General features: G+C 55.8%; 6 protein-coding genes across 9 annotated transcripts; 5 read left to right on the top strand and 1 right to left on the bottom strand.

Moving 5' to 3' along the window:
* The first annotated feature begins 124 nt into the window (after positions 1-124).
* Positions 125-4267, top strand: GGTG_09701 (DDHD domain-containing protein). The gene is made up of 5 exons (XM_009227559.1): positions 125-1023; positions 1083-2287; positions 2354-2586; positions 2653-3823; positions 3911-4267. The coding sequence occupies exons 1-5, from the start codon at positions 748-750 to the stop codon at positions 4035-4037; spliced, it is 3012 nt and encodes a 1003-aa protein (XP_009225823.1). The 5' UTR covers positions 125-747; the 3' UTR covers positions 4038-4267.
* On the bottom strand, positions 4241-6121 carry GGTG_09700 (hypothetical protein). The gene is made up of 3 exons (XM_009227558.1): positions 5589-6121; positions 5047-5207; positions 4241-4983 (listed from the first exon to the last, which is right to left on the bottom strand). The coding sequence occupies exons 2-3, from the start codon at positions 5169-5171 to the stop codon at positions 4317-4319; spliced, it is 792 nt and encodes a 263-aa protein (XP_009225822.1). The 5' UTR covers positions 5172-5207; positions 5589-6121; the 3' UTR covers positions 4241-4316.
* Positions 6122-6306: 185 nt separating this feature from the next.
* GGTG_09699 (fimbrin) lies at positions 6307-9681 on the top strand. The gene is made up of 4 exons (XM_009227557.1): positions 6307-6599; positions 6670-6880; positions 6963-8640; positions 8733-9681. The coding sequence occupies exons 1-4, from the start codon at positions 6577-6579 to the stop codon at positions 8765-8767; spliced, it is 1947 nt and encodes a 648-aa protein (XP_009225821.1). The 5' UTR covers positions 6307-6576; the 3' UTR covers positions 8768-9681.
* Positions 9682-9824: 143 nt separating this feature from the next.
* GGTG_09698 lies at positions 9825-12761 on the top strand (the record flags this gene model as incomplete). 2 transcript variants are annotated; one of them, XM_009227556.1, is made up of 7 exons in its annotated part: positions 9825-10318; positions 10393-11375; positions 11489-11606; positions 11670-11767; positions 11837-11870; positions 11944-12127; positions 12221-12761. In XM_009227556.1, the coding sequence occupies 6 exons, from the start codon at positions 10448-10450 to the stop codon at positions 12338-12340; spliced, it is 1482 nt and encodes a 493-aa protein (XP_009225820.1). The 2 variants fall into 2 exon arrangements, with proteins under 2 accessions (XP_009225820.1, XP_009225819.1); XM_009227555.1 differs by having other exon boundaries at positions 10196-11375; positions 11944-12092; positions 12221-12360.
* On the top strand, positions 12687-14717 carry GGTG_09697 (hypothetical protein). 3 transcript variants are annotated; one of them, XM_009227554.1, is made up of 6 exons: positions 12687-13104; positions 13466-13522; positions 13596-13695; positions 13753-14042; positions 14121-14197; positions 14267-14717. In XM_009227554.1, the coding sequence occupies exons 1-6, from the start codon at positions 13022-13024 to the stop codon at positions 14317-14319; spliced, it is 660 nt and encodes a 219-aa protein (XP_009225818.1). In that variant the 5' UTR covers positions 12687-13021; the 3' UTR covers positions 14320-14717. The 3 variants fall into 3 exon arrangements, with proteins under 3 accessions (XP_009225818.1, XP_009225816.1, XP_009225817.1); XM_009227552.1 differs by having other exon boundaries at positions 14261-14717; XM_009227553.1 differs by having other exon boundaries at positions 12687-13522.
* A 312-nt stretch (positions 14718-15029) lies between these two features.
* On the top strand, positions 15030-18203 carry GGTG_09696 (mitochondrial carrier protein). The gene is made up of 4 exons (XM_009227551.1): positions 15030-15854; positions 16094-16774; positions 16872-17008; positions 17088-18203. The coding sequence occupies exons 1-4, from the start codon at positions 15849-15851 to the stop codon at positions 17320-17322; spliced, it is 1059 nt and encodes a 352-aa protein (XP_009225815.1). The 5' UTR covers positions 15030-15848; the 3' UTR covers positions 17323-18203.
* The last annotated feature ends 47 nt before the right edge of the window (positions 18204-18250 follow it).

The raw sequence follows: 18250 nt of genomic DNA, 5'->3' as shown, positions 1-18250 counted from the left end.
GGAACTCTGTATGAGCTCAGCCTAGCTTGCCTTAGGTAGCCAGCCTATCCCAGTTGAATCGCAGTTATGCTCCCCACTAAAGTTGCACCAACCCTCCTGAGCCCATGCACGCCCGGGGGACCGAGCGTGGCGGGGCAGCTGATGACGGGCCAGATGGGCGGGAATCAACGGGAGCAGCCTTACGATGTGTCACCGACATCCTGTCGCTGGTCGTAGTAGCCAACCATTTCGTCACCTGGATTCTACCTCTTTTGTTGGTCGCGCATGCATGGGTACTCCTGTCGCGACAGCCCAAGCCGGATGAGCTAGCCTTCAAGCTGCGTTCCCCGTTTGTTGACAATTGAACAGAAGCAACCAAGTCTGGACGCCTTGTCTATTGCGTGTCATACACCTGGCTCGGTCCACCTCGTTCCTCGATCCTGCTCGCATACCCAAATTGCACTCGCCGCAAGGAGCTCCCTGAACCAACCAAAACGCTACTTGTCGCCAGCGAACCTCTGCAGCTTCGAAAAATACTGACGCGAACTTATAAATCTAAAGGACGTTCACCAGCTTAAACAACACCAATAACCGACCGCCCTTGTTGGGAATACTACCTCGGACGTGGCAGTCTTGAGTTGTTTTCCTGGATCGCACTCTCGTTCGGCCTTCTCCACCAGACTCTCAACATCTTGCATACGATATCTACCCCGGCCGGCTCTCTCTGTGGGAAAGCTTGCCGTATGGCAAGCTGGGAGTAGCAACGCTATGGCTCCCACGCCTGCCCCTCCGGTGGACAAGAAGGTGGAGAAGGGGTACTTCTCCTCTGCCGTGGACTCCATGAACCCGTGGGCCGGAAGCCGTAGCACCACGCCGACTCCCAAAGAACCTGGCTCCTCGAGCACCACGCCGCCGTTGCCGTCTGCCAGCGGTCCCAGCACTGTCCCCGGCTATCATACCACCAGCCATGTCTACGGCCAGAGTCAGAGGCGATACCCCCCGGACTGCCCACTGCTGAAAGTGATGTGGTTCCACGCTGTCGATGTTAGTTGATTGGAGTTGTCTCTCGCATTTTTGGCTTCTAATCTAACCCTCGGGAACAGATACCCAAGCGAAAACCTAAGTTGCTACAGTCCAAGAAGAACGCCGCCGACGAAAACAAGCCACCACCCGCGCCCAAGAAACTTGTCGCGTTCTCCCCCGAAGACTCCAAATCCCTTGAGACAACATACCAGACAATACTCGAGGATACTGAGAGAGATCGGGGGACAACTGCCGAAAGGCAAAGGAGCAGGTCTAATCGGAGATCGACCCTGGGAAGCGACGAGCCGAGATCTCGAGGACTCAGCCGAAGCGACGCCCAAAAACCCAAACATCATGTCGTATATGTTCAGGAGGACTTCTTGTTCCAAGTCGACCTCGAGGAGAGAGAGTTGTCGCCAGTTTACTGGCTTGGGCCCGTCTACGATGTACGGAGAGGCACCTGGTTCTACCAGGAAGGCTCGACTCTTCGGCCTTGCGAGGAAAACTTGGCGGCACAACTCGAGGAAGGCTACTTGAAAGTGAAGCCGTGGCTATACCCCGCAAGAGTTCGCAGCGACTCCGGCACCGGGAGCAGCCTTACTCCTAAGCCATCCACCGACAACCTCCGGGCCGCGTCGGCTGCGCAGGGGGAGGCCATCTCCAAGTCGTCAGCGATGCCAGCACCGCTGCAGGCACAACACCAACCGCAAACCCATCGACTATTTGGAACATACATGAACAGTGTTGCGACCTACCAAGACGCCTCAGTGGCGTGGCTGACGTCCGATAGCGTCTTGTCGTGGGTCACGTCGACGGTATATGAACGGTTCGCCGGCGGCGGCTACATGAGCGGAGTCAAGCTTGTCCGTGGATTTTCAGAGCCAAGCAAGGAGCCCACTAAGGCGAAGGACAAAGAATCCAAGGACGCCAAGGACGAGAAATGGCCATCTACACCGGGTCCAGGAACCGTGACGCATCTCACGCTCGATGAAAAGCAACAAAAGCTTCTCAAGAGGAGATCGGCACCTCCAGCCACAAAACTGGGGGCATTGGCTGGTGCCTCCTCTTTGGGGGTAGAAAGCCAAGAGAGCCAACTGCAGCGCCAGATCTCATCGCTAATGGACGGCGGTGAAAAAGACCGCGCCCAGGAGGAGGAAGAGGTTCGCCAGAGAGAAGAGAAGCAAATGCAAACTGACTACAATCCCCAGGTTGGTGAGAAACAAGGGCGTGATATCGACCATGTTTTCCTCGTAACACACGGCATAGGCCAGCTCTTGGGACTTAGGTATGCGGATATCTCCACACGTTCCCATACACGTATAACAACCGTACGCTGACATGAGTATCGCAGGATGGAGAGTGTGAACTTTGTGCACGATGTCAACATCCTGCGCAAAACCCTCAAATCGGTCTATACAAGCTCAGCAGACCTAAAGGCACTGAACTCGGAAAGTGGTGAAGGTCCGGGCAACTGCCGCATCCAGGTATTACCCGTGTGTTGGCGGCATCTCCTTGATTTCCCCAAGAAAAATGAGAAAAAACGCGAGCAGGATTTGGGCGAGACTTATACCGAGGAAGACGAATGTGAGTGGCTAGCGACTATGCTATTACCCCATGGTAGTTTTAATGATTGTGGCTGACAATAGACAGACCCCTCGCTTGAGGACATTACTGTCGAGGGGGTCGCTTTTGTTCGGTCGCTCATTTCCGACCTTGCCCTGGACGTGCTCTTGTACCAAAGCGCATACCGGGAGCAGATTGCCCACATCGTGCTGCAGGAGTCCAACCGTGTCTATAATCTCTTCATGGAGCGGAACCCGAAGTTCACGGGCAAAGTTCACATCATCGGGCACTCGCTTGGTTCCGCAATAATGTTCGACATTCTCTGCCGCCAAAAGGAAACGCCCAGTTCATCGGACGTTGGTAGGAACGCGCTCCGATTCCGGACGCCACAAGATCGGCCCAGGCCATCAAAGGATCCGAGGGAGCTCAGGTTCGACTTTGACGTGGAAGACCTCTACTGTCTGGGCTCGCCCATTGGCCTCTTTCAGATGCTAAAAGGGCGGACCATCTCGGCAAGACATCTACCCCATGCACTGCCCTCGGAGAGCCCGCTGGACCCGGACTCTATAGACGATCCGTTTCTGGCGGCGGATGTCGGCCAACGCGTCTCAGCCATCACAGGGCTGCCCTACTCCATCTCTTCGCCCAAGCTCGGCCAGCTATTCAATATCTTCCACCCTTCGGATCCCATCGCCTACCGCATGGAGCCACTCATCACCCCTGCCATGTCGAGCCTCAAGTCCCAGATACTTCCATACACCAAAAAGGGAATCTTTGGCAGTGCGGCGCCCCAGGGAATCACCGGGATAGGCGTTAAGGTCGGCCAGAGCGTCTCGGGTTTATGGTCCTCACTCAGCGCCGGGATCGCTAGCAACATTCTGAACCGCAGCCTGGGCCTCACACAGGAGGACGTGGCCAACATGTCGGCTCAACAACCTACAACCTCATCTTCGGCTGCGGGTGCCAACTCGGGCGCCGGCGTCATTTCTGATGGTCAGTCGCAGGCGGAGAAGGCGGCTGAGCGTAAGAAGCAGCTTGCTCGATCTTCGATGGGTGAGCGACAGGAGAGCTTCAGTGGAAACGATGTCACGCTGCTTGACGACGAACTCGAGACGCTCTATTCAAATTTCGAGAGCCGGCGCGTCAAGAACAAGGATGCCTGGCAAGAAGAGGAGCATAAAGCGAGGCGGCTGAGACGAGAGGAGTTGAAGGTGCAGGCCCTGAACAGGAACGGCAGGGTTGACTACAGCATTCAGGAGTAAGTGGTCATCTTTCCAGATCCAACCCTCCTCAAAGCAAATGATTACTCTCAAGGCACGCTTCGATTTCTAACATGGGCCCATAGGAGCGCGCTCGACTTCAACCCTATGAACACGATTGCCTCGCACATGGCATACTGGTCAGATGAAGACGTTGCTCACTTTATCATGTCTCAAGCCCTTTCCAACAGGACTGTCCCTTCAAAGAGATGAGACGATGGATAATGCAAGAAGTTGGATCACTTGAGATTAATTGTGTTCTTATATGGATATCCGTGTCACCTGATTTCATTGTAACCCGACGCCATCTCAAGGGGCGATATATATCTCTGCCTGCCATGCTCATTTCCAGCATCGTCTTGATAGAACAGATTCCACCTCCGTGACAAGAGATTAGACACTCCCCTCATTGATAGCCAATTGGCCAACTGATCTGCCTTGTATTGCTATCTAGCTTGCGCTGGCGCGCTGGTTTCTATGTCTGAGTGTCCTCTAGGCAAACATTCCTGCCTCTATAAATTTAATCCATGGGCCACCCGCCTGGTAGGCATACTCCTCAGCAGTGCGGCCATTGGCATCCTTCAGGGCCCTGATATCATCCTCCGGGCTGGCCAATGTCGGCCGACGGAGCCCAAGGCCCTTGGCAACCTCGAGCGCGTCGCCCGGGAACGAGTCCTCGGGCAGTCCCGACGCCATGTAGAGCAGCAGGAGCGCGACCTGGGCCTGGTTCTTCTCGATAGCGATGTGCAGCGGGCTCTTCATGTCGTCGAGCGGGTCCTGGTACCTCAAGAGCTGGGCGACCGTCAGGCCGCCGGCCTCGTCGTCGTCGTCGTCGTCGGCGGCCGGGGAGTCCACGTCGGCGATGATGACCAGCAGCTCCTCGGCGTTGCCCTCGGCGCACATGGAGTGGAAGGCATGGGCGGGGCGGAACTCGGGGTGCGTCAGGAGGTAGGCCTCCTCGGTGACGTCGGGCAGGATGTTGTAGTCCTCCTGGACGCCGCCCTCGCTCTCGTAGCGCGTCACTATCGCGACGTCCTGCGAGGCCGGGAAGACTGAGTTGGTGGTCGAGGGGCCGGCTTGGTTGGTCGGCAGGTAGCCGCCGCAGGAAGGGCACTTGAGCGTGATGGCGACATCGGAGGCAGAGTCAAGAAAGCACTGCCTGTAGCATTGGTCAGCAGTTTAACGCTTTTTTTTCGTTCCTGGGTCCGGCTGCATGGCTTACCAATGGAAATGGCAGCCGCATGGTAGTGAGAGGTCGTCGGGGACAGGTGCGTTGTTGCCGTCCTCCATGGCGTCCTCGTCGGTGCTTAGCACCAACAGGTCCTTACAGCTGGCACACCCAGACATGGTAACTCGGTGCCTAGTGGGCGGTAGGTAGATCGTCTGCCGGGGACACGTCAGATAGCCATTTGTAACCGAGGGGATGTGTTCCCTGAATCTAGGTGCCTAGTAGGCAGGCGTGTAGTAGAGATTTCTATACTATTCAACGAAAAAGGTAGGTAGATAGAAGCATGGGTAGTGCTCAGAGCTGAGGGATGTTGGCTTGGCACTAAGACCAGATTCAGATCAAGGTACTCTGTTTTCGCAAAATAAGGAACAGAGTACCGTATTTCTTTGCCAGTAAACAATGCATTGCGTCCCCGAGTAAATTGGGCACCACGGCGTCGGTTCAGTCGCCAGTCGAGGCGGGGAGGGAAACGAACAAAGGACGTGGCGGTCCTGTTTCACAAAAGAAGTGGCTCAAGTTGCTGGTACCAAACTTACAAGCACTTATGAGGAGATTTAGTTTGAGAGCCTGTGATCCCGATGCCCCCGTCCAAGCTACTGTCGACGTGGTTCTAGTTTGCAAAGCGTAATCTGGATGTTAATATGAGGACAATTCTTCACCAGCGGGTGCCGAAGGGATGGGGCGTCTATCAGAGCTTGTAAAACATTTTTTCAGAGCAAGCTCCATCCTCTTGAGCTGATATGATCCTGGGTGGCAACCCTTGCCCCGCATCGTTTGACGCCGCCTCACTAATGGCGGCCGAGAAATTTCCACGGCGTTTAGCGAAAGCCTATAGCCCTGAATGAGAATGAGTCGCATTGAAAAGAAGAGGATATAGGAAATAGGAAATATGAAATGAAATAGGTAGGATAAGTTCCAACGATGAGGTTTCCATTACAGTTGTTACAATGGCAGAGGCGCCTGGGTATGTATGGCCACTGGGACTTCGCCGCTGGGTATTCAAATCATTAAATAAGTGAGCTATATAAGCCGGGCGCCTGGGGAATCACACGCTTCAACAAGGCAGACATCGATCATCAAATCATGGTCACCAATTCCAAGGACCAGGCTCCCAGGCAAGCCTACTCGTCGGACAATGCGTGGTCGCCTACGCAACTCGCTGTGGCTGGTGTAACAGGTGGGGCATTACATCAGTGCTGCTTACCTGCATCCTCTCTCCCCACCCCCCACCCTGTTCCTCCAAGCTCCGAGCCATCCACGATCACCCGCCTGTGCAGTCTGGCTCCATTGCGACACAGCCTCCTCTTTGCCTTCGCGTCGTGGCCAGGCAATAAGAAGCACTGCTGGCTTTCACCCAGATTCAAGACACATCACTTGGACTATCCCCAGTGCAGCCTCCCGCACACCAGAACCACAGAGCACTCCACCAACAGTGCTGATAGCTTGGCGCGGTTCGTCATTTTGGCAGCCGACTGTTTTGCGACAACACCTCGCCGCTGAGGTCGAGCCATCATCTCAGCAGCCATGAATGTCCTTAAGCTCCAGAGGTTCGCTCTCCGCCTCCCGCGTGTCTCTCTGTAGAGCGGGGTTCGCGCTAACACAAAAGGCGGTGACCAGGAAATTCCCTCAGTTCCAGCAGAACGAGATCTTCGAGCTGTCCAACTCATTCGCGAAGCTCGATGTTGACGACAAGGGATACCTCGACGAGGCCACGGCCATCAAGGCCACGCAGCAGAGCGAGCGCCAGCCGTACGATGTTGTCCGCCAAGCGCTGAAAGAAGTCGAGCTGGACTCGTCACGCCGTGTTGAGCTCGAGGATTACGTCGGGGTATGAGATCATCCGGTGTTCAACGCGCGGGACGGCCAAGCACAAAGAGATGGAGCGAGCGCTAACAACTTTCTATAAACAGCTCATCGCAAAGCTCCGAGATTCTTCCCCCGCTCAGAAACGCATGTCGACCGGCCCGGGACCGCTAGCACCGTCAGGAGTCGTGGCGCAGAGAACCGGCGGTCATACCTCAAAGTCAAGCATCAGCGGCAAGATCCAGGTCCAGGGATCCAACGCGAACATCACCCATACCATCAACGAGGATGAGCGGACCGAGTTTACACGCCACATTAACGCCGTCCTTGCCGGCGACGCCGACATTGGCAGCCGTCTTCCCTTCCCGACCGACACCTTCGAGATGTTCGATGAGTGCAAGGATGGTCTTGTTCTAGCCAAGCTCATCAACGACAGCGTGCCCGACACTATCGATGAGCGTGTTCTCAACCGCCCCGGCAAGAAGACGAAGAACCTCAATGCATTCCAGATGACCGAGAACAACAACATCGTCATCGAATCGGCCAAGGGCATCGGCTGTTCAGTTGTGAACATTGGCAGTGGTGACATCATCGAGGTCCGCGAGCATTTGATTCTCGGTCTCATCTGGCAGGTCATCCGGAGAGGACTTCTCGGCAAGATCGACATCAAGCTTCATCCCGAGCTCTACCGCTTGCTGGAGGACGATGAGACCCTGGAGCAGTTCCTCAGGTTGCCGCCAGAGCAGATCCTTCTCCGCTGGTTCAACTACCACCTCAAAGCTGCTAGCTGGCCTAGGAGAGTCAACAACTTCTCCAGCGACGTCAAGGATGGCGAGAACTACACTGTTCTGCTGGCACAGATCGGATCCGAGTACGGCGTCACGCGGGCGCCTCTGCAGACGAACGACCTGCTCCAGCGAGCTGAAGAGGTGCTTCAAAACGCCGACGTTCTAGGCTGCCGCAAATTCCTGACGCCGAAATCCCTGGTCGCTGGAAACCCGAAGCTGAACCTTGCCTTTGTGGCAAACCTGTTCAACACCCACCCCGCCCTGGACCCCATCACCGAAGAGGAGAAGTTGGAGGTCGAGGACTTTGATGCCGAGGGAGAGCGCGAGGCCAGGGTTTTCACTCTTTGGCTCAACAGTTTAGATGTGCAGCCTGCGGTCGTGTCTTTCTTCGATGATCTGCAGAACGGCACCGTCCTGATGCAAGCTTATGACAAGGTCATCCCTGGCTCCGTCAACTGGCGTCACGTCAACAAGCCTCCCGCGCACGGTGGTGAGATGTCGCGATTCAAGGCGGTGGAGAACACCAACTACGCCATCGAGCTCGGAAAACAAAACGGCTTCTCGCTGGTCGGAATCCAGGGTGCCGATATCACGGACGGCCAGAAGACGCTCACACTAGGCCTCGTATGGCAGCTAATGCGCAGGGACATCACCATGACTCTCTCAGCGCTCGCCCAGCGGCTCGGAAAACGCGAGATCACGGACGCCGAGATGGTCAGGTGGGCCAACGACATGTCTCGCAAGGGCGGCCAGAGCTCGTCCATCAGGTCCTTCAAGGACTCTGCCATTGGAACAGGTGTCTTCCTTTTGGATGTTCTGAACGGCATGAAGAGCAGCTACGTCGACTATGAGCTGGTGACGCCCGGACGGACCGACGAAGATGCGTACCTCAACGCGAAGCTCAGCATCAGCATTGCCAGGAAGATGGGCGCTACGATCTGGCTGGTACCCGAAGATATCTGCCAGGTCCGCAGCCGTCTGGTGACCACTTTCATTGGTAAGCCTTTATCGCTTGTCCCAACCCTCTCTAGTCTTCATTATATCACGTTTAGCTCCCACCAGTCTCTAACAAGTAATCTACACATTTAGGCTCCTTGATGGCGACGTACGAGAAGATGCAGTGATTCCCGGTTCCTGGACGATTGAACTACAAGGGCCGGGTGCTATCCTTTTTTGCGGTGCAAGCTGTGGATTAGAAAAGAAAAAGTTCAGCCGGTCTCGAGTTTGCGAACCCCGTCCTTCCCTTCTTCCTTCTCGACAAGCCTTTCAGTGTTTTGTTTTTTTGTATGTCGTCTTATTCATCGAATCAGAATATCTCGAGCAAAGTTCGCTGGCTGGTTAGCAGCCGAGACGAGTGCGGATTGTTCCCAGATCTCCACAGCCAATACAGCTGGCGTGCTGGAAAGGCAACCGCCCGAGGTGCTCCCTCGAGGTGAGAACCCTCACCAACACGTGTACTTGACGTTACATTTTGCATCTAGTGGGGTTCAGTCCGCATCCCTACCCAGATCTGCGCCTTCTCATCACACGAGTGCCTGCCCCTTGCCTTCTTTCTCCTGCAGAGACTGGCGATGAGTGAGTGGATCTCTGCGGGCTTCGAGCCCATCGGAATCCAAGCATGGTGGCAGAGAAATGCCGAGCAGGCTAGCCTGGGGCCCGCCTGGGACGTCATCCCTTGCCCGAAGATGCAGGGGCTCTGCAGACGGGAATGGCGGGGCAGGCTATCCGCGCAGCATTGGAGAGCAGAACAACCCTAATATCGACCGGCAACCTAGACATGGTTTTTGACCAAGGTACATGCTATCCTATTACGTGTTATCAACCTACCTAGGCCAGGAGTCAGGATGTGAAGAAACCCCCGAAATCGGTGCCTCGGTTCCCATACAGGTGTATTTCGGTTCCTTTAGGTAGCCTGACTGAAATGCCCTAGATTTATCTCTTCCCGCCATCTCCTGATCCAGTCGTCAGTCGTGCCGGCAGTTCCGGCTAGCAACCGGGCCGACCACCTTGGTAGGACGTACCCAGGTGGCAGCACCTTAGTGTAAGCTCCCTCCATCCGGCTCTATCGCTGAGAGGTCCCCGCTTTACAATTGATTGCCACCCAGCTCCTCCTGCAGCCATGGCGTGCCTGGTTGGCAGCCAATACTGGTAGGGAGGGGAGCCTGCTTGCCGGTTACGCTTACGGCGGAACTGAACCCTTGATAAATGCTAGGCACGACGGATCGTTCGGCTCAAGCCCCAGCATCATAGCTTGTACAGAGCTCATCAACCTGTTCAGTAGCCCTTCCGTTCTAGAAGTCGATCTCATCTGAAAATCAACACTCTCCACTCTGCTACCATTTTCCAGAGCGATGGATTCGGCGCAAGACAGAGCCAAGAATTGCGCGGGCAAGCTCTTCGGCGCGAGGTCCAAGCCCGGTGCTGCACATGAGAGTGGAAGCGACAGCACACCACGAAGGCCAGCTTTCTTACACATATCCACAGAACCGGCAACTACAGCGAGAATTACGGACGTAACGAGCACAAACCCCAGTTTGGAGGATATCCACGCGATGACAACCGCTAGTCTGGAGCCCTACGTGATCGTCGGTAGCGAGGACGACGACGCAGGGATCCAAGAGATCCTCAAACGGAGCTCTTTGAGGGCCAGGGACAAGCCGTCACCAGAAGACTCGGTCAGTAAAAGGAAAAAAGGAGCCGTCAAGTTTACGGGCCCTGACTTCACTCGCACCTATTCGACCTTTGATAGGAACAACGAGGCCACTGCCAACAGCCCCTTTCACGGCTTCTTCACTCTTTTCTGGATGGCTGTGTTCCTGGCCATGGTCAAGATGGCGGTCGAGAACTGGAAGGCGTACGGCAGCCCGCTGGGCCGGAACGAGATCATGTCGTCCATGTTCCGCCGCGACGTTGCGGTCCTGCTGGCCGCAGACGCCATGATGTGCGCGCTGACGGGCGTGTGCTGGTTACTGCAGCGCGCCGTCCTCGCCGGCCACCTGAGCTGGGACAGGTCCGGCTGGATAATCCAGAACGTCTGGCAGATGCTGTTCATCGCCGGCGTTGTGGGCCTGACGCTGGTCCGCGACTGGCCGTGGTCACACACCGTCTTCTTCGTCATGCACGGCATCGTCATGCTCATGAAGCAGCACTCTTACGCCTTTTATAACGGCCATCTTTCGACGGCGTACAAGAACCGGGCGGACCTGATCTCGAGGCTCGGGTGGCTCGCAAAAACCGCCCCAGCTCGGTCACCTTCCAATACCCAGCCTCCAGCAACAGCCGTGTCGACTTCGCACTTGGCCAGCACGCCATCCGCGCACAACCTGATGAAGCGTCGATCCTCGTTGACGCCGCGCCCATCCGAGATAGTCACGGACAGGCCATCGACTGGGGAAGACAAGCGCGGCGAGTGCGACATCGACAAGATTGCCGAGGCCATCAAGAACAAGGAGCCGATGGACGCAGACCAGGTCGCCGTGTTCGAAAAGGTCCTGCGGTGGGAGGTCGACGCGCTTACAGAAGAGCTAAAGGGCAAGGCCACGGCACCTGAACGAGCATACCCGAACAATCTTACCCTCTGGAACCAGTGCGAGTATAACCTGCTGCCGACGCTGGTCTACGAACTAGAGTACCCGCGATCCCACTCTGTAAGCTGGGCATACGTGGCGGAAAAGATAGCCGCGACGGTCGGTATCATATTTGCCATGATCATGATTTCCCAGAGCTCCATCTGTAAGTCATCACCAGAGCCTCTTCCTTCCGACGAATGTGCTACTTTGTAACCACCATTGGCTTTCAGGGGTAACTCATGGCGGCGCTGAGACTGACGCCCATACCATACGTAGATCCGGTCGTTATGAAGACAATCGAGATGAAGGAGACAGGGGTTCCGCTGCCCGAGCGGTTCCGGTTCTTTCCCTGGATGTTGAGCGAGCTGTTATTCCCCTTTATGCTCGAGTACCTGTAAGTCTCCGATTCTGCGCCCGCGCTGCTCTAGCAAAGTCCATCCACTGACCAACGTCGAAGCTTGGTTTGGTACCTGATCTGGGAGACCATTCTGAATGGCCTTGGCGAGGCATGTCGCTTTGCAGACAGGAGCTTTTACGGCGCGTGGTGGAACAGCGGTAAGCCGTCCACGCCCGCGGGAGGCGGTCTCAACAGTATGATTTAGCTAACATTTCGCGTCTGGCTAGTTTCGTGGGATCAGTTTGCCCGAGACTGGAACCGGTGAGTGCTTTCTGTCCCGGTTGGGAATTTCCTGTCCGGAAAGACTGCAAAACTGATGATTGACAAAACGTAGGCCGGTACACAACTTCCTATTGCGGCATGTCTATCACAGTTCCATTTCAGCTTTGAAGGTCAACAAGCACACGGCAACCTTCATAACCTTCTTCCTGTCCGCCCTGGTCCATGAGCTGGTCATGTGGTGCATATTCAAGAAGCTCAGGGGTTATCTTCTAGTTCTTCAAATGTGTCAAGTTCCAGTAAGTCCGAGGCACGGCCGCTCAGAAGATTCCTTCTACAGCCCAGATATACGCTGTTGAACTTTGCTCTAACAGTCCCATCCCCTTGTACAGCTAATGGCCCTGAGCAGAACAAGATGGCTACGAGACAAGGCTACGTTGGGAAATATGGTGTTCTGGTTTGGGATTTTTATATGCCCGAGCGTGCTTTGCAGCCTGTACTTGATCCTGTAGCCCCAACAACGGGGAGGTGAAGGCAAAACGACATGGCGCGCAAGCCACGAACCAACTTCATTCACTTGCTGTTTGGTCACGCGCAGCTCGGGGAGATGGTGTCAAGAAAAGAGCCAGAACAAGGATATTCAAGGTCATGGACGGAGCTGAGCTGATCCCTCCCTTGCAGTGAATATCCGGGGTCTGTCTCTTCTTGAATGCCCGCCCGCCCAGGAGCTACCTAAGCTTGGGACGCCTCCACATCCGCACAGCGCTGATGACGTGAGTCGACTAGGTTTAGCCGCGCGGTCCCACACACCAGTCCGCTTTGAGGCAGAACGCTAGCACAAAAAGAGGAAAGGCACAGGCTGCAGCCGGGACCACTTCCCAAATTCCACCTTCACCACGACAACTGGTCTGGTGGCCCGACTTTCCCTTCTTTCCACCAACCACCAGAACACGCAACTTTTCCCCCAAGCGTCGCAGAGATCGGAATACCATCCTGCGCGCTCTAATCACTCTCGCGTCCATCGAGTATCCTCGAGTGGCAACGCGTCTTCACCATCATTCCTTCACCCTACCCTCTCTTGTGACTTGGCTCGCGTTGAAACGCTTTGCCTCGTCGGCCCCATCCCGCTCTTCTCTCGAAGACAAACATCATCTTGCATTCTCGATCCGGCATCTTGCCATCAAATCGCCATCATGTCTCGGGGTGGAACCACGCTGTATGTTACTGGCTTCAGCCATGGCACCCGAGCCCGCGATCTCGCCTACGAGTTCGAACGGTACGTCCTATAATCACCCTCGCCGACGACCCGAATCGCGCGATCGACTCGGAAGAAACATGCCGATGCCCTACCCTCCTCGTCGTATACGTCGTCGCCCTCTCCGTCTTGTCATCCAACCCATCCCGCGATCCCGCTGCGTCCTGCCTACATCCACCGTCTAGTCCTTCCCATTTCATTCTCATCGTCGTCACACGGTCGAGCGGTCGATGCCCGAGCTCGCCACGATATCCGGCCCGAGACCCGAGTGTCCACGATGGCACATCCTCCACATTCAATCATGACGATGTAGCAGCGGAGATTTCGAAGACTCCCTCCCTCATCCATCGGTTTACAGTCACTAACAAGAGCTCCCTTGCAGCTATGGCCGACTTGTCCGCTGCGACATCCCCGCGCCTCGCTCAGCGTCTAGCCGACTGTAAGTTTGTCGCCCGGCTTTCCGTTGTATCACTTACCTAAGGGAAACGTAGTCGTTCTAACATTGTCAGCAGCTTCGCGTTTGTCGAGTATGAGGATCGCCGCGATGCAGATGAGGCGTATCACGACATGCATAACAAGCGACTTGGCCGTGATGACGTCCTGAAGATCGAGGTATGAAAACTCACCATTCATTCGCGCAAGCCTCCTAGGCGCTAACAATCGACGTAGTGGGCGCGCACTCCCCCTTCGGCTTCGTGGCGCTTCGAGTCCGGCCGTGACCGTGACCGCGCGGGTGACCGCGCTGGTGACCGTGGCTCTGACCGTGCGGGCGACCGCGGCTCTGACCGCGGCGGTGACCGCTCTCGTCGGTCGCCCAGGCGCAACCGGTCGCCATCGCCTACTCGTCGCCGGGACTACTCCCCCCGCAAGGACTCTGACCGCCGCGACCGTGACCGCGACCGCGACTACGACCGCGACTCTCGTCGTGACCGCGACCGCTCCCGCAGCCCCGACAATCGGTATGTGATGGCTTAATTCTCACTTTGACAACCACATCCCAAACGCCGGCAGTACTAACAGGATATTCCGTCTTATAGTGACCGCGACCGCGAGATGAAGGATGTCGATCGTGAGGACCGCCGTGAGAATGGCACCAATGGTGATGAGCGCAAGGGTAAGCTAGTTCTCGGCTTTGACAGTGTCTTAGTCTCAAAGATTAACATGCTAACATATTCAGAAACAGCGCCCATCGAGTCCCCGCCCCCCGCTCACGACGATCTCGATGTCGCCGAGTGATGATTCAGGGAACCTTTCTCTGCGCACTCTTGATCTTGTGTCGCTATCTTCTCGGCAGGCTAGGTTAGGTTTTCTCTCCTTCTCCGTAAGGACTACTTACCAGATCGCTTGAGAGCGATGTGTTTTTTTTTGAAATTGCACCTGTCTAGTCTCGGGCGGCCGGTCGATCTCTTTCGGTTTCCTTTTCCCATTCGGTGTAGACAAACGGTATCCACGGTTAGTCGGGCGAATCGATCGAACGGAACGGAACGGAATCGCGAACGACGCGAATCGAAATGGATACCAGCCTATGGCGTTTCACCTTCGCGATGGCCTCGCCGGACTTCATTCAAGGGAAAGTAAATTAGTTTTGCTCTTAGTTAGAAAAGCCTACCTTCACAATGCCGAATGTTTGCCAATCTTGATCTCGCTTGTGATTCGTGTGTACTCTGAAAACGCTCGCCTTGGTTGTGGCGGGGGAGTTGCGCCTCTGCCTCGAAGTCCAAAGGACGTCTAATGCTTGAATAAGATGACGCCTGACGCAGTCGAGGAGACGGTGAGAAGACCGGTAGATAGGGAAAAAAATGTTGATGAATGGTCGAGGCCGGGCCACCCTTTGAGAAGATCTCACTTCAACTTCCTTTCCCTCCATCTGGAGGCTATTTAGTGGACTGAATACAGTGCCGTTGGGATTGGAGCTAGTCAGGAGTTACGCAATTGTCGGCAAATCTCAGCGTCGTATTGATTGAAACAAACACTTTCCTTGTCCCGTCTGCTTTTTGAATTCCTAACGTGCCGCGATTTGAGAGGGCGCCCCTCGAGGTTCTTCTTGGCCTATCAAAGGCCCTGGAACCAAGACACCCCCTGGGCGTAGGGCGTCACGGTTCGGTCACAGCCGGCCCTCTGCGCCGACCTGAGCCGACCCAGAGAGTGGGAGCGCCCAGGCCCAACCAAGACCGCTGTCGTCACTTGTTCCCGCTTCCACAGCCTGTCGGGACCGTATGCAACCGTCACGCAAGACAGGACACACAGGCGAAATCTCACACATATCACGTTGAGGCCTCGGTGTACAGCGCAAGATCCTGCGGTGCCTATCCCCTGGGCGATTTTGACCAGCCACTTTTTCCTGGTTTTCATGTTATGACTTGCTATGATATCGGACCCGCAAGAAACCGTCCCGCGCAGCGACATCGACTCCCACCTCCAGCTCTGCATCAGCGGCGGCAGCAGCGAGCCCTCCTAACCCGCGAAGAACCGGAAGCAGCCGCAGTCCCAGAGCAACCATTGACCTTCAGCCCGCGCCCCCTTCGCCGCCTACTGCCTCGGCCGGGACGGACGAAGAAGGAAGTCAGGCAGATAAAGGGGCAAGCCAGCTGCACCCATACCCGCTCAATGCCGTCGGATAGGTGGTCAATTAGATGCCATTAGCCTCAGGGCCCCGGCTCTGATCGAATTCGCGCACGGCTTACTCACTCCCGAAGCCGGCCGCCTCTGCCCGGCTGCGCTGCGATCCTTGCGACCAGGCATTCGAAGGACCACCCTCTCGCGGCATGTCGGTAGGTTGCTCTTGCATGATTTCATACCCCCCTTTTCGGCTGCTTTCCTCACTCTTATACCTTTTACTTTTTTCTCCCCCTTCTCCTCTGGAGAGAATTCTCCAGAGGTGGAGCAGGCGGCGGTCATGGAAAAAAAAAAAAAAAAGAGAAAAAAAAGATGAGAGGGAAAAAAAACTTCCAAGGCGCTTTCCTGCCTGCCCAAAATGACAACAACACAAAGCTAAGCTCCGACCACTCAGAAGCTAGGAAGCACAGCCAACTCCCCGACCCCCGCGACGACTGCCACGACCGACCCGCCGCCCTCTGCCGCCGAAGCAGCCATGTCGGCGCCGATGACGCGGTCCGACTTGGCCGGGGCGCAGGCCCGCAGCTTCATATCGCAGCCCGTGGTCGCGGCCTTTTGCGCCGGCGGCATCGCGGGCGCCGTCTCGCGCACCGTCGTCTCGCCGCTCGAGAGGCTGAAGATCCTCTTCCAGATCCAGAGCGCGGGCCGCGAGGAGTACAAGCTCTCGGTCGGCAAGGCGCTCAAGAAGATGTGGCAGGAGGAGGGCTGGAGGGGCTGCATGCGCGGCAACGGCACCAACTGCATACGCATCGTACCCTACTCGGCCGTCCAGTTCGGCTCCTACGGCTTCTATAAGAGAACCCTGTTCGAGTCGACCCCCGGCGCCGACCTCACCCCGTTCGAGCGCCTCATATGCGGCGGCATCGCCGGCATCACCTCGGTCACCTTCACGTACCCGCTTGACATTGTCCGGACCCGCCTGTCCATCCAGTCCGCATCCTTTGCCGACCTGGGCGAGAGGAGGGGGGAGCTGCCGGGCATGTGGGCCACCATGGTGCGCATGTACAAGGATGAGGGAGGGATCCGGGCCCTGTACCGCGGCATCGTCCCGACTGTTACTGGCGTCGCCCCATACGTGAGTGCCCTCGGGGATTTATGCTGATGCCAAGGACGTTGGAAGGGAACCTTGGACTTGTACTAATATATGTGTCCCATCTCTCTCACTGGTCTAGGTTGGCTTGAACTTCATGACATATGAGTTTATGCGAACGCATCTTACCCCTGAGGGTGACAAGAACCCCAGTGCGGCTCGCAAGCTTCTTGCTGGCGCAATTTCTGGCGCAGTTGCGCAGACATGCACCTATCCATTGTAAGTTGACCGAGGGTCTCGAGTGTCTCGAGCTCATCTTCCTTCTGTCTCCAGCAACTGACCCCCGAGGCTTGCGCAGTGATGTTCTCCGCCGGCGATTCCAGATCAACACCATGTCGGGGATGGGCTACCAGTACAAGTCTATCCCGGACGCCATAAAGGTCATACTCATGCACGAGGGACCCAAGGGCCTTTACAAAGGCATCGTCCCGAATCTTTTGAAAGTCGCACCGAGCATGGCCTCCAGCTGGTTGAGTTTTGAGGTCGTCAGGGATTTCTTCGTCTCCCTCGATCCCAAGGAAGCCGACCTATGATGAATCTCGTTCAGGCTGCCTGACATGACTACCCGAGGATGAGACGGCGCAAAACGGATTCTCTTGTTGGGCGCTCAAGGCCGAGCCGAGCCCCGATGGAGACGGCAGGCAATAAACACGGAACTAGACACCTACATGTGACCGGCCGAAGAATCGAACGATCGCTGGCCGTCGTGTCGGCAACTGGGTATCTTTCTCGACATTGGCGTTTCGAGATTCCTGGCTTTCTTTTTCTTTGTCTTTTTTTAGATACACATAGAGAGCGTCGCCAAGACCTACACCACCAACCATCGGCCACCTCGCTGGGCACCCGGGTGCTCAACCACCAAGTTCCATCGGCTCTATCACCACGTGGCTAGCAGACTCCCCCTAGCATATGCTACCGACTACTTCGACGGGATGACTGCTTCACTGGGATGACCCAGGAGCTTGTAATAACCTCAAAACAGAAACACGGGAAAGAGTTATACCTAATATTACTAGAGGGGCATGGCTTTTGTTTTTATTCTTAAACTCGGAAGTCACTCGAGAAGGGTTTTCGGGGGATGAGGATGGGCATGGGATATGGAGTCGCCGACATACGGGTTTGCAGAGCGTACATGCTTGTGTATCTCAAGGCACAGGTATCGAACGACAGGAAAAACTCGTCACCTCTGCCTTGGTGCCTCGTAAATAGATGGTAGGTATGCATTATTAACCTACATTCGGGCATTTTCTGCTCATGTGGGATGGATAGAATGGATTGCTTGGATAAGTCAGAAGATAGATAAGAACAATGCTGCGCTCAGGCAGTGCAATAGGTATTACCTAGGTAGATACGTATGTGCCCAGGCCTCGCAGCTAGTGCATTCAACAGCGATCTCGAATGATACTCCGCCTGCAGCTCGCGTATGATGGAGGTGGTATTCTCCCCATGGGGTTCGTGGGT

This window comes from Gaeumannomyces tritici (assembly GCF_000145635.1).
Source record: "Gaeumannomyces tritici R3-111a-1 unplaced genomic scaffold supercont2.5, whole genome shotgun sequence".
In the NCBI taxonomy this organism is placed as follows: domain Eukaryota; kingdom Fungi; phylum Ascomycota; class Sordariomycetes; order Magnaporthales; family Magnaporthaceae; genus Gaeumannomyces; species Gaeumannomyces tritici.
Note: the sequence above shows the minus strand (reverse complement) of the source record. Positions and strands in the feature narration are given on the sequence as shown.